Source organism: Salmo salar, chromosome 20 (genome assembly GCF_965601325.2).
Source record: "Salmo salar chromosome 20, fSalSal1, whole genome shotgun sequence".
NCBI classification, from domain to species: Eukaryota; Metazoa; Chordata; class Actinopteri; order Salmoniformes; family Salmonidae; genus Salmo; species Salmo salar.
Window position 1 is genome coordinate 76,447,414 of NC_138310.1, and position 15,483 is coordinate 76,462,896.

Below are 15,483 nucleotides of genomic sequence, written 5' to 3' on the forward strand. Positions count from 1 at the left end.
ATTAAGAATGTGGACAAAATCAGGACAAAGGCTGAATGTTAGAACCAGGTATAAACAGGGCTTCTGTTTTCTCTCTCTCTTTCTAGGTCAGTGGTTTCCTGATGGGCCTGAGCGTCATCGGCTCCATCTTCAACATCACCGGCATCGCCATCAACCGCTACTGCTACATCTGCCACAGCTTTACCTATGACAGGCTCTACAGCTACCGCAACACCCTCTTACTGGTGGGGCTCATCTGGCTCCTCACCATCCTGGCCATCATACCAAACTTCTTCGTAGGGTCACTCCAGTACGACCCCAGGGTGTATTCGTGTACCTTTGCCCAGGCCGTCAGTACATCGTACACCATCACCGTGGTGGTGATTCATTTCTTTGTGCCCATCGCCGTGGTTACCTTCTGCTACCTGAGGATCTGGATCCTGGTCATCCAGGTGAGGAGGAAGGTGAAGTCAGAGGTGAAGCCCCGCCTCAAACCCAGCGACATGCGCAACTTCATCACCATGTTCGTGGTGTTCGTGCTCTTTGCCATCTGCTGGGCGCCGCTCAACTTCATCGGTCTAGCCGTGGCCATCGACCCGGAGACGGTGGCGCCACGGATCCCCGAGTGGCTGTTCGTGGTCAGCTACTTCATGGCGTACTTCAACAGTTGCCTTAACGCCATCATCTACGGCCTGCTCAACCAGAACTTCCGTAAGGAATACAAACGGATTATCATGTCCATGTGGATGCCTGGTCTGTTCTTCCAGGAGGCGTCACAGGGGGGTACAGAGGGTATGAGGAGCAAGCCCTCACCCAGACTGGGACTCAACAACAACGATCACGTCAAGGGAGAGGCTTTGTGACGCTGACTCCAAGGTTCTTCTCTCCTCCACTCCTCTCCTCCACTCCTCTCCTCCACTCCTCCCCTATGGTGTTGTTGGACTTGTTTCTTTTTTCTTCTCTCTCTCTCTCTTTTTTCAATCGTGGAGTTCCATTTCTCTCCTGTATCTCACTGACGGCACAGTTGTGCTGTTACCGAAGCCTCAAAGAACTCTCGGGAATGGTGCGTATTAAAGAGAGAGAGAGACATACACAAAGGTGTTGATTGATGCTAACTGACTGTGTTATTCACAATTCGAAGAGTGCCATTCATGAAGCATATATGTTCTAACTTATTATGTATCATGTCCTTAAGTATACACCTCAGGCTGCCTGCCTCCTCTCTGCTGCTGTAGCATTATGCATTTCAAAGTGTAAGCCCCAAAAGTATTATTACATTTTTTTTACACCATTACGTCCATGACATTTTTGTATAAGACAGGGTATTTAAAGACACATTTGTTATCTTCACAGTTTCCTCTGTAAAAGTATTTATCACACAGTTTATTTTATTTTCTATATCGATATATCTATATCATTATGACAATCTTTATGGCCAGCGTACATTAGCGTAGAAAACAATTTGTAAAAACCCTATTGGTTGTAAATAACAAATAAGCGATGGAGCATGCCAACGGTAGGAGCTCACAAGGTCCTACTACTAACTAGGCAATTGGATTGTCAAAAGGTGCCTGATTTTATGCTCATGGTCTCAAACAGGAGATTTACCAAAAACAACCCCTTTACGATTGAACCCAGTTAGTATGGGTTAACTCGTTGGGGTTGGAGTCAGCATACAGCGTTAGGCTTAGAGTTACACAAGGATATAAGACTGAGTAGACAACTACATTAGATACATCAGCAGAGTTGGTCATTTCTGTTGAGTCAGGAATGGGGTGCTGTGATGCCCCTCGACGGAGTGTCCTGAAAAACCCTCGCTGGTATATTATAAGCACAATAAAGCTGTTTTAACTCGGATGACATTGTACTTATGCAGTTTACAGGTTTCAACTGTACTCTTAGTAATGCATGAAGACATATGACCTATTCTATGCATTTTACACTTCATGTCATTATCTTAAAACACTACAGCAAACCAACTTACTCAATACTATATGTGAATAAGGACAATACTGTTTTTATGAACAAGTTAATCTTAGTACAAATCAAGTGAATTAATTCAGGCCGTAATGACGCTGAATACCATTGTTGTGACACTGTGTTCCATGATGATGAAGAATGTGCATGATACAACTTTGATGCTTTGTGTATTGTTTTGGTTGTTTGTTTGTTTTTTATTTTTGTTTTGCTCTGAAGAAAGTAGCATCTCTATTCAATCCGTATCGCGGAAGTTCAGCGTTACAGCGTGATTGAAATGTAAAAGCAATGTTCCCACGTTAGCAGAGACTACATTCACTGTACACACTGCATATGTTAGTTCAATCGGAAATGACCGGCACATTTCTATTGATGATCTTCTGAAAACTGCTGCTGAAGATATCGATGATGTTGACAAAGATTATAGGATGATGATGATGGTAAGAGGAAGATAATTCTTAATTGGCATGTATGCATGTGGATGCACAGGGAGAAGGAGTGCAGTGGTCAAGCTATAAGATTTTTTATTTTTTAATTAAGCGAAATACATTGTATTTATTGCTGTGATTTACGTATAAAACTGATGAAGAATATGCTTTCGAAAGGTTGTCAATGTAAAAGTTTAGATGTTAATAAAGACCTTTACTTTTAATAACTTTTCTCAGTTATTATTACTGCTTTTCAGACACATTGAAAGGGGGGAAATAATAAATGAGATGGCTAAGACAATTCATTTAGAGGATGCATATGCACTTTTGGAAATTGCTGGGTTTGTAAAATACACTTACATGTTTTTCTGTGCAGTGATGTGAAAACTACAGCTGCTGGTGAGAAGTCTCTCTCCCTCTTCCTCTCCCTCTCTTTCTCCTTGCTCTCTCTTTCTCGCTCTGTCCTTTAAGCACTGTTTTTCATTCTTTTTTTCATTCCCCTCACACCCTCTCCTCCTCCCTCTTTCTCTCGCCTTTCTCACACTCTTTCTCTCATTATTTCCTGTCTGCTCTTAGCTATTCCTTCTCCGTTCACTCCACTGCTTGCCCCATGATTCTGCACATGCGCAGTACTTGAGGACGCCCTCTGTGAGCACTGCTTAGGGGTTGATGGGAGATTAATGCATACAAATTGCCTCTGTCAGCCCAAACATTGCTGAAGTTCCAGAGCACCCTTCATCTCCCTGATTTATATATTTATTTGTTTATTTACATCCCCATTAGCTTTTGCAGAAGCAGCAGCTACTTTTCCTGGGGTCCAGTGTGTGTGTGTGTGTGGGGGTGGGGAGGGTGCGGTGCATGTGTGTGTGAGAAACCTGCTCATTCTGCCATAACCAGGTCAACTCTGCACTTTCTCCTGGAACATCTCCCAGTGGGTGAGACCACACAAGTTCTGACAGACAGTACTGCTGCACTGGCCCAGATAGTGTGGATATTTTAGGGTTTGTTCCAAGGTGCACACTTGTCACCTTTATTTGGTTTGTTCACATATGACATCGTGTTAACACACATATCTCCAGGCAAAGTCTCTTCCATCTTAGTTATTCCACACACACACACACACACACACACACACACACACACACACACACACACACACACACACACGGACAGACGGACAGACAGAGACATGTTTCACAGAGGATAGTGCACAACAGAGGTGTTTAATTGATCTCTCAGCGAGAGGCTGGCAGATTGCCATGGCTGAAAGGCAAATGACAAAGTCATTGCGGTGAGATAAAGCGTCTGAACAGCCCTGTAAAAAAGCTTGTCAGGGGGGGGGGGGGGGGGGGGGGGTGTGTGTGTGTGTGTGTGTGTGTGTGTGTGTGTGTGTGTGTGTGTGTGTGTGTGTGTGTGTGTGTGTGTGTGTGTGTGTGTGTGTGTGTGTGTGTGTGTGTGTGTGTCTGAGTAACGAGAAGAGATGTGGGCCTGCCTGCATGACAGCAGCCTGAGATTTATGTCTTGACGCATCAGAATAGGAACAGACTTAACAATGGCAGGATTACATTTCTCTGACAGTTACGTCCGACCTGGCATGGATCATGGAAGGGTGGGTGGTAAGGTAGTTAGGGGATGAAGAGAAAGCGAGGACGATAGGATGGCATAGAGTAAGCCATTGGAGTATCAAATCAAATGAAATAAAAACATTTCTGTACACAGTTTAGCAGGTGTTATGACGGATGTAGCAAAATGCTTTTGTTCCTAGTTCCTATCAATCAATGCAGTAAATGTCAACAAGCACAGAATAATCCAAAATCTTTAAATAAATCCAAAATGTTGTACAACAGTAGATATATAAATAGTATGTAAACATTATTAAAGTGACCAGTGTTCAATGACTATGTACATAGGGCAGCAGTCCCTAAGGTGCATGGTAGAGTACCCCGGCTAGTGACTGAAAGGCAGAGTAGGGTACTGGGCAGAGTAGGGTACTGGGCGGATGGCAGGGTACAGGGCAGAGGCTGTCTAGTGGTGGCTCTTTAACAGTCTGATGGCCTGGGGATAGAAGTTGTTTTTCAGTCTCTCGGTCCCAGCTTTATGCACCTGTACCGTCTCTGCCTTCTAGATGATAGTGGGGTGAATAGGCCGCGGCTCAGGTGGCTGAAGTCCTTGACAAAACAGAGATGCTAGTTTTAGGTCCCAAGGAACAAAGAGATCTGCTGTCGGATCTCACAATGAATCTCGAATATTGCACGATGTTTGTTATCTCAAATAAGGACCTCAAGTTACTCTGGACCCTGATCTCTCTTTTGAGCAGCCTTTTTCATTTTCATAACATTGCAGAAATCTGAAACTTTTTGTCGAAAAATGCTTTTGTCACTTCAAGATTAGACTACTGCAATGCTCTACTCTCCGGCTACCCAGATAAGGCACTAAATAAACTTCAGTTAGTTCTAAATACAGCAGGCCTCCTTATTGTTCATAAAATTTCCAAGCAAACAGCTGGAGGCAGGGCTTTCTCCTATAGAGCTCCATTTTTATGGAATGGTCTGCCAATCTATGTGAGAGATGCCGACTCGGACTCAACATTTAAGTCTTTACTGAAGACTCATCTTTTCAGTACGTCCTATGATTAAGTGTAGTTTGGCCCAGAGGTGCGAAGGTGAACGGCAAGGCACTGGAGTGACAAAACACCCTTGCTGTCTCTGCCTTGCCGGCTCCCCTCTCTCTACTGGGATTCTCTGCCGCTGACCCTATTACGGGGGCTGAGTCACTGGCTTGTTCAGGCTCTCCCATGCTGTCCCTAGCAGGGGTGCATCATGCTGTACTCGACCTGAGTGGGTTGAGTCACTGATGTGATCTTCCTTCCTGTCCTCGGGCTTGTGCGGTGGGGGAGATCTTCGTGGGCTATACTCAGCCTTGTCTCAGGGTAGTAAGTTAGTGTTGATAACTCTTTGGTGGTGTGGGGGCTGTGCTTTGGCAAAGTGGGTAGGGTTATATCCTGCCTGGTTTGCCCTGTCTGGGGGTAACTTTGGACAGGGCTATAGTGTCCCCTGACCCCCCCTGTCTCAGTCTCCAGTATCTCTGCTGCAATAGTCTATGTGCCCGGAGTCTGGCTCCTGGAGGTCCCTGTCCCCAGTCCAACTGGTCGTGCTGCTGGTCCAATTCCTGCTGTTCTGCCTGCGGCTATGGAACCCTGACCTGTTCACCATTTGTATTTCCTTGTCCCAGACCTTCTGTTTTGACCCTCCATCTCTCTGTCTCTCTCTCTCACACCAGCTGTCTCAACCTCTGAATGATCGGCTATGAAAAGCCAACTGACATTTATTCCCGAGGTGCTGACCTGTTGCACCCTCTATAACCACTATGATTATTATTTGACCCTGCTGGTCATCTATGAACGTTTGAACATCTTGAAGAACGATCTGGCCTTAATGGCCATGTACTCTTATCTACATCTGCATTGCTTGCTCCCTGGGGTTTTAGTCTCGGTTTCTGTGTAAGCACTTTGTGACAACTGCTGATATAAAAAGGGCTTTATAAATACATTTTAATTTATTGGCCTTCCTGTGACACCGGGTGCTGTGACACCGGGTGCTGTAGGTGTCCTGTCAGGCAGGCAGTGTGCTCCCGATGGTGTATTGGGCTGACCGCATCACACTTTGGAGAGTCCTGCGGTTGCAGACAGTGTAATTGCCGTACAAGGCGATGATACAGCCTGACAGAATGCGCTCAATGGTGCATCTGTAATAGTTTGTGAGGGACTTAGGGGCAAACTACATTTCTCCAGTCTCCTGATGTTGAAGAGGTGCTGTTGCACATTCTTCACCACACCGTCTGTGTGATAAGACCATTTCAGGTCCTCAGTGATGTGCACGCCGCTTTAGACACTCTTCACTACGGCCCCGTAGTCCACGATCATCTCTTTCGTTTTGTTGACGTTGAGGGAGAGGTTATTTTTCCACAAAGGCACTCGCATCCTCCCTGTAGGCTGTCTCGTCATTGTTGGTAATCAGGCCAACCATTGTTGTGTCGTCAACAAACTTGATGATTGAGTTGGAGACGTGCGCACCCATAAAGTCATGGGTGAACACGGTGTACAGGAGGGGGCTGTGCATGCGCCCCTGTGGGGCCCCATGTTGTGGATCAGTGTGGCGGAGTTGTTGTTGCCTACCTTCACCACCTGGGGTGAGCCCGTCAGGAAGTCCAGGAACTAGTTGCACAGGGAGGGGTTCAGACCCAGGGTCCTGAGCTTAGTGCTGAGGTTGGAGGGCACTATGGTGTTGAAGGCTGAGCTGTAGTCGAAGAACAGCGAACAGCATTCTTATATAGGTATTCCTCTTGTCCAGTTGGGAAAGGGCAGTGTGCCGTGCAATATGCCTTGTCCATGGATCTGTTCGGGCGGTATGCAAATTGTAGTTGGTCAAGGGTGTCAGGTAAGGTGGAGGTGATATGGTCCTTAGCTAGCCTCTCAAAACACTTCATGATTACAGAAGTGAGTGCTACAGGGTGATAGTCATCTAATTCAGTAACAGTACCTTTGCTTTCTTGGGAACAGGAACGATGATGGACATCGTGAAGCAAGTGGGGACAACAGACTGGGATAGTGAGAGATTGAATATGTCCGTGAACACTCCAGCCAGCTGGTCTGCGCATGCTCTGAGGATGCAGCTTGAGATGCCTTCTGGGCCAGCAGCCCTGCGAGGTTTAACACGCTTAAATGTATTACTCACGTCGGCCACAGAGATCAGGAGCACAAAGTCCTCGTGAGCAGCAGCATTTGATGCGGTCGGCATTTGATGGTGAGCTATTCAAGATCGGGAGATACAAGGAGTTCTTTGTTCCTGTCCACGCGATGAATGAAAAACCCCACTGGCTGTATGGACGGGGACAATATATAGGGAGAGAGCCACGATTCCATAAAACAGAGTATGTTATGGTCCCTTATGTCTCTATGGAAGGAGATCCTTACCCTGAGTGTGTCTACTTTATTGTCCAGGGACTGAACGTTAGCGAGTAATATACTTGGAATGGTTTGCTCGCCGCCTGAGTCTGACTAAGACCCACCCCTTTTCTCCTCCGATATAAAGCTTTTTTGTACCCTAAAGCAGTGTTCTTCACTTCTGGTCCTGGAGGGCCACATGGCTAGAGTTAGGGTAATGATTGTGGTTAAGGCTAGGGTTAGGGTTAGGGTGGGTGTTAAGGGTTATGGTTGTGGTTGTGGTTGAGGCTAGGAATAGGGTTGAACATGAAGCTAGGATTAGGGTTGTGGTAGAGGCTAGGTTAAGGGTAAGGGTTGAACCGAGATGTGGACATGAAGCTATGATTAGGGTTGTGGTGGAGGCTAGGTTAAGGGTAAGGGTTGAACCGGGATGTGGACATGAAGCTATGATTAGGGTTGTGGTGGAGGCTAGGTTAAGGGTAAGGGTTGAACCGGGATGTGGACATGAAGCTATGATTAGGGTTGTGGTGGAGGCTAGGTTAAGGGTAAGGGTTGAACCGGGATGTGGACATGAAGCTATGATTAGGGTTGTGGTGGAGGCTAGGTTAAGGGTAAGGGTTGAACTGGGATGTGGACATGAAGCTAGGGTTAGGTTTGTGGTTACGGGTTAGGTTTGTGGTTGAGGGTTATGGTTGTGGTTGAGGGTTAGGGTTGAACTGGGTTGTGTACATGCAGCTAGGGTTTGGGCATAGACATAGTTAGAGGACTCAACTTGGCTATAACCTGTTTTTGCATGGACATTGCCATTGAGTGCTTCCACCATTTTAATGTAGTCAACTGGATGGGGATTCCTATTAGTTGAGAACAATCAGTCAATGATCATATCATTGTCTTCGTCTTCAAAATGGCTTTAGCACTGCTGGTGGCGGTAAATCACAAATATTAGCTTTCACTTTTTTCGGACACAACAGAAGAAGAAAAATGACTATATAGCCTCAATGGCGCTACGGCGCTGCTCATGCTTCACAGACGCCGTAATGGCATAGATACAGAGTTAATACCTCTTTCCATCTCTATGGGTTATGACTTTACTTTCTATTGTCTTTGTGATGTGACTGCTCACTTCCTGTTTTCTCTATGTCACTAACCAGTCTAATTGGGGCGTAAAACCCCAGTGATGCTTCCTCTCACAGTTCAGTTATGAATAATTGAGTTGCTATCACTGTTCTGTCTAGTGCTGCTTTGGCTTTGCCTTCTGTTTTCACCCTGCTTCTCTAGCAGCGGCACAGTACGTTCGCTGTCCTCTGGTATGTTTCCAGTCCATAATTGAGACCTAACATGTCCTCCCTGCCAACTACTTTTTGTCAGTTACCATAGAAAAGGTCAGGCAGACACAAATGCCACACACACACAGACTACACACACTAAAACTATGAGCAGCAGAGAATAATGTGGTCTTCAAGTTTTCTGACATTTTGAATAAATACAGGTTTCTATTTGGTGTGGTAAATCTTCACTCTATGTTTACAGTAGTGCCCTTTGTCTAGACTTCATTCTACCCTCTTCTATTTGCTTTGATAATGCTCTTGAATATAAAATCTGATGTATAATCCACAGCTCGCTAGTGTATGTTTCTGGCACAGCAGCGGCAACAGATATATTCATTCAGTATTTAAGAGAGCTGGGGCCAACTGCAAAGCAGCACAATAACATATTATTATTCACTAAGAGGAATTTACACCTTTTCTACACACTTATCAGCATTTGGTAATCAGACTTACCTTATTCAGTTGCATAACCCGCTCTGCAGGTGTGGCTAACTTGAACGCTCTGAATAAATGTAATTAAACAGCTGAAAACGCTCCCACTTGCTAGCCAATAGATTTTCTCGTGGTTTTCATTCAATAGGAGTTTCAGTACATTTATCTTAAACCATCTTTTTAAATACAGTGTACCTTTTAGTTAGAATTTTGTCGACAGACTAACTAAAATATATTGAGATAACCGGTTCAGAATATTAGGGATCAGGAAGACATCTCAATATATACATATTCGAATCCGTTTCAGCACCAATTGGTAGATTTAAAAATACTCTGATCTTGTAGATTATTTAGGTTTAGGTAATGATTTATTAATCATAAAAAAAGGTTAGCAGAGTCTTTACGCACGAAATGAAAATGGTTGTTTGATTCATTGGTAACACTTTACTTGACACCCAGCGTCATAACCATGTCATAATATGCCATAACAGCTGACATAACTTGTCATAACCTTTCATAATATGGTCATAACACTGTCATGACCCATATATTTACACCAGTTTTGACATACAGGGCATTCGTAAAGTTACAGCCTTATTCTAAAATTGATTAAATATTTTTTCCCACATCAATCTACACACAATACCCCATAATGACAAAGCGAAAATAATTTTGGGGAATTTTTTTGCAAATGTATAAACAAACAAAAACAGAAATACCTTATTTACATAAGTATTCAGACCCTTTACTATGAGACTAGAAATTGAGCTCAGGTGCGTCCTGTTTCCATTGATCATCCTTTAGATGTTTCTACAACTTGATTGGAGTCCACCTGTGGCAAACTCAATTGATTGGACATGACACACCTGTCTATATAAGGTCCCACAGTTGACAGTGCATGTCAGAGCAAAAATCAAGCCATGAGGTCGAAGGAATTGTCCGTACAGCTCAGAGACAGGATTTTGTCGAGGAACAGATCTGGGAAGGATACCAAAACATTTCTACATCATTGAAGGTCCCCAAGAACAAAGTGGCCTCCATCATTCTTAAATGGAAGAAGTTTGGAACCACCAAGGTTCTTCCTAGAGCTGCCCGCACGACCAAACTGAGCATTTGGGTGCCTTGGTCAGGGAGGTAACCAATAACCCGATAGTCACTCTGACAGAGCTCCAGAGTTCCTCTGTGGAGATGGGAGAACCTTACAGAAGGACAACCATCTCTGCAGCTCTCCACCAATAAAAGCCTTTATGGTAGATTGGCCAGAAGGAAGCGTCTCCTCAGTAAAAGAAACATGACCACCCGCTTGTAGTTTGCCAAAAGGCAAAGATTGAACTGTGGGGATGTTTTTCAGCGGAAGGGACTGGGAGACTAGTCAGGATCGAGGGAAAGATGAATGGAGTAATGTACAGAGAGACCCTTGATGAAAACCTGCTCAGGAGTGCTCAGGACCTCAGACTGGGGCGAAGGTTCACCTTCCAACAGGACAACGACCCTAACCACACAGCCAAGACAATGCAGGAGTGTCTCCGGGACAAGTCTCTTGGTGTCTTTGAGTGGCCCAGCCAGAGCCCGACTTGAACCCGATCGAACATCTCTGGAGAGAACTGAAAGTAGCTGTGCAGTGAAGCTCCCCATCCAACCTGACAGAGCTTGAGAGGATCTGCAGAGAAGAATGGGAGAAACTCCCCAAATACAGGTGTGCCAAGCTTGTAGCATCATACCCAAGAAAACTCAAGGCTGTAATCACTTCCAAAGGTGCTTTGATAAAGTATTGAGTAAAGGTTCTGAATACTTATGTAAATTCGATATTTCAGTTTTTTATTTTTCATACATTTGCAAAAAGTTCTAAAACCTGTTTTTGCCTTGACATTATGGGGTATTGTGTTTATATTGATGAGGTAAAAAAAATCTATTTAATCCATTTTAGAATAAGGCTGTAACGTAATAAGATGAAGAAAAAGTATAGTGGTCTGAATACTTTCTGAATGCACTGTATATTGCATTATTTTATGGCTGGTTATGACACCTACATATGAGTGTCAAAACTCACATTTATTCAAATGTGTTTTTTTCCCTGCCAAGAAGTTTCCATTGGTTTGAAAGTTTGTTTCTGAAGTCCTTTGTTGTTGTTGTAATGACTTCTTAACAGTCATGTTTTTTTCATCATATTTTAAATAACTTAAATCCCAAAGTCCAGTTCAGACTATGGGAGGCGCACAGTATTACATAGAGCCATGACTACATGGAACTCTATTCCACATCAAGTAACTCATGCAAGCAGTAAAATCTAATTTAAAAAACAGATACAAATACACCTTATAAAACAGCGGGGACTGTGAAGAGACGCAAGCACAGACACATGCATACACACACGATAACATACACACAATACACACACGTACACATGGATTTTGTGTTGTAGATATGTGGTAGTGGCCTGAGGCACACAATTCATGTGTTGGGAATGCATTGTAATGTTTTAAAAATGGTATAACTGCCTTCATTTTGCTGGACCACAGAAAAGGTAGCTGCCGCCTTGGCAGGAACTAATGGGGATCCATAATGAATGCAAATTATCCTAAGCAACACAGATGTGACGGTGTTCAGACAGGAAGCAAATTAAGGTAAACGAAACAATGTAATTAAATGGAATGATAATGTCGGCTATACCAACTGAAGGGAAATAACAGTAAATTCACAGTTGAATATGTGTTGTTATACAACGAGTGGGTCTAATCCTGGATGCTGATTGGTTAAAACCGCATTCCAGCCAGTGTCTATTCCACAAGTTACCTAAATCTATGACATTAAAATACCTATTTACTCTGTTCCATCTGACTGCGCAATCCACTGTCTCATCAGCCCATCCAGGCAACTAACAAACTTGATCTCCACTATAAAATGCATCTAGACATTATCTCACATGGACTAAGATTTAGTTTTCAACAGTGGAGATTTGTATAACCCTTGCTGTCTGTCTCGTCAACATTTGCAACATTGTTTCAATATTCAAATAAAATATCCATCTGTCTCATAGTAATGAACGTTTCGAGAATCGAAATGAGACAGACAGGCAGGCAGCGTTTCTCAGCCAGTCGAAATCATGAATCAGCTGGCATCATTTTTATGGATATATATACAAAGAAATTTAAATTGAAAAAAGGTAAAATGAAATGGAGTGCAGCTAGTTTGCAGTGTTTCCAGCTTCAGTTTGAAGTGATTGTGTTAGCTGTGTTGTTGGCTAGCTCTCGAACAACAGTGACCTGACGAGAGAGCACATTTTCTATGCCAGGCGAAATCGCGCCTCATTAAATGTGTTCATTAGAACACATTTAGAACAAACGACTGGGTTGCGTCCATAGATACAGAACAAAAAGACTGAATGACTGGGTCACGTCTCTGGTAAACGAACCGGCTTGGGTAGCAACCCTAGATTTGTGTCAGGACTATATCTTGTGGAAGGATGAAATAGTATGAATAAATTCATCAAAATAGTGTTTTTAATGAAAATATGTCAACCATTATTTCAATATGTTGGTAACTCTTTATATAAAAGTGATAATGCGCTCGAAGCCAGTGTTTGGAGGATATATTGGCCCAATATATCCTCCAAACACTGGCTTCGAGGGCATTATCACTTTATTATTAGGCCTTCTGGTCAATATTGATAGTGGCTAATATTTAACATGATAGAAATAGGAAACAGAGAAAGTTGGGGTAGACTATAATGTTTTACTGCAGTGGGCTAAATCAAAAAGTATACACCTCACACACATGGTTATGTGCTTAAAAAACAAGAGGACACCTGTACCATGTCAGATATAGAGTTGAAATGTATTACATTTTGAGATTTCATCCCAATATTACACTTTATATACATCACAGAAGACTGAAATACAATAAAACCGTTTGACATAGAAACACCAGATTTTTGGTGTTTAAAAAATATAAATGTTTATTAATTAGAAAATTTGGAAAAATATTAAGAACATTCCACCCATGAGACTACTAGAGCACAATTTGGTCATTTGATTGGCTACTCGGGTCGGAATTCCCCCCATGCTAGCAGGCCAACAGGCAGTAAATACAGACAGGAGAGGCAGAGAGGGAAATCATCATTGGACGATTCAAAGTCTCAGGAGCCATTCACCTTCAGCTACAAATGTCCTCTGCAAAGTTAAAGAGAAACAGGAAAGTTATTTATATGGAAGAAATCCCAGACTTAATGGAAATGTGACAATACGCAGAAAGGTCACCCGTGATAGAAGTCACTATTAAACACCCATCCATGTCTGAGGAAAACATGGAATCTGGTCACTGTGAGCACTGTTACCTTCAAAAAGGTTTCAGTTTAGCTAAGACATTATGGATGGCAGATTTGCATAAGCATATTTTATTTTACCAGGTAAGTTGACTGAGAACACTCTCATTTACAGCAGCGACCTGGGGAATAGTTACAGGGGAGAGGAATAAGCCAATTAGAAGCTGGGGATGATTAGTTGGCCATGATGGTATGAGGGCCAGATTGGGAATTTAACCAGGACACCAGGGTTAACACCCTACTCTTACTATAAGTGTCATGGGATCTTAAGTGGCCACGGAGAGTCAGGACACCCGTTTAACGTTCCAACCCGAAAGACTGCACCCTACACAGGGCAATGTCCCCAATCACTGCCCTGGGATATTTATTTTTAGACCAGAGGGAAGAGTGCCTCCTACTGGCCCTCCAACACCACTTCCAGCAGCACATGGTCAACAATCCAGGACAAAACCAGGACCAAACCTGGACCAAACCAGGACAAACCTGCTTAGACCAGGACCAAACCTGACCAGGACCAAACCTGCTTAGCTTCAGAGGCAAGACAGCAGTGGGATGCAGGGTGGCTATCTGCCCCTGGTCCCAAAGGTTGCATGTTTGAAACCAGAGATATGCATTATTTTTTATATTTTTATTTTAAGCCTATCCCAAACCTTAACCCTTACCTTAACCATTCAGAGTTAATGACTATCCTTAAGATTTCTAAATGTCAATGTCTAAACTTAACCCTAAATTCTGAGTTAATGCCTAAACTTAACTTTAAACAGTTCAAAATGTGACGTTTGGAACAACTTTGAAATGTAACATTTGAGAAACATGGATGAATGAATGTCTAATTCTGACATGTTACTGCACAAGCCAGAATATTTGTTTATTGTCTTCTGTTCATAAGTTCAATTTACATTTTAATATGTGATCTAAATGCAAATGATTAATCTCAACAGCTGATTTCCCAGAGTGTGTCGGTGGGCACATGATGTAATTGTTAGTGTGTGTTTCTAACAAAGAAGGAAAGGAAACAGTTGATGAAGGACCAAATTAGACATACATGCTCTACTACCTGTTCAACAACAGTCACTGGACTGACATCAGGACATTGAGCCTAGTCAACGGACTGACATCAGAATATTGAGCCTAGTCACTGGACTGACATCAGGACATTGAGCCTAGTCACCGGACTGACATCAGGACATTGAGCCTAGTCACTGGACTGACATAAGGACATTGAGCCTAGTCACTGGACTGACATCAGAATATTGAGCCTAGTCACTGGACTGACATCAGGACATTGAGCCTAGTCACCGGACTGACATCAGGACATTGAGCCTAGTCACTGGACTGACATCAGGACATTGAGCCTAGTCACCGGACTGACATCAGAATATTGAGCCTAGTCAACGGACTGACATCAGGACATTGAGCCTAGTCACCGGACTGACATCAGAATATTGAGCCTAGTCACTGGACTGACATCAGGACATTGAGCCTAGTCACTGGACTGACATCAGGGCATTGAGCCTAGTCACCGGACTGACATCAGGACTTTGAGCCTAGTCACTGGACTGACATCAGGACATTGAGCCTAGTCACTGGACTGACAACAGAATATTGAGCCTAATCACTGGACTGACATCAGGACATTGAGCCTAGTCACCGGACTGACATCAGAATATTGAGCCTAGTCACTGGACAAGGACATTGAGCCTAGTCACTGGACTGACATCAGAATATTGAGCCTAGTCACTGGACTGACATCAGGACATTGAGCCTAGTCACCGGACTGACATCAGGACATTGAGCCTAGTCACTGGACTGACATCAGGACATTGAGCCTAGTCACCGGACTGACATCAGAATATTGAGCCTAGTCACCGGACTGACATCAGGACATTGAGCCTAGTCACTGGACTGACATCAGGGCATTGAGCCTAGTCACTGGACTGACATCAGGGCATTGAGCCTAGGCATTGGACTGACATCAGGGCATTGAGCCTAGTCCCCGGACTGACATCAGAATATTGAGCCTAGTCACTGGACTGACATCAGAATATTGAGCCTAGTCATTGGACTGACATCAGG

At 43.6% G+C, this 15,483-nt stretch overlaps 1 protein-coding gene across 1 annotated transcript in view; it reads left to right on the forward strand.

The window, feature by feature from the left end:
• LOC106581214 (melatonin receptor type 1B-B) overlaps positions 1–2,611 on the forward strand; it is a 94,589-nt gene extending 91,978 nt beyond the window's left edge. The window contains exon 3 of the mRNA XM_045703958.2: positions 87–2,611. Within this exon, the coding sequence (XP_045559914.2) occupies positions 87–842 (756 nt within the window). The 3' untranslated portion in view covers positions 843–2,611. The remainder of the gene's footprint in view (positions 1–86) is intronic.
• Positions 2,612–15,483: the final 12,872 nt, after the last annotated feature.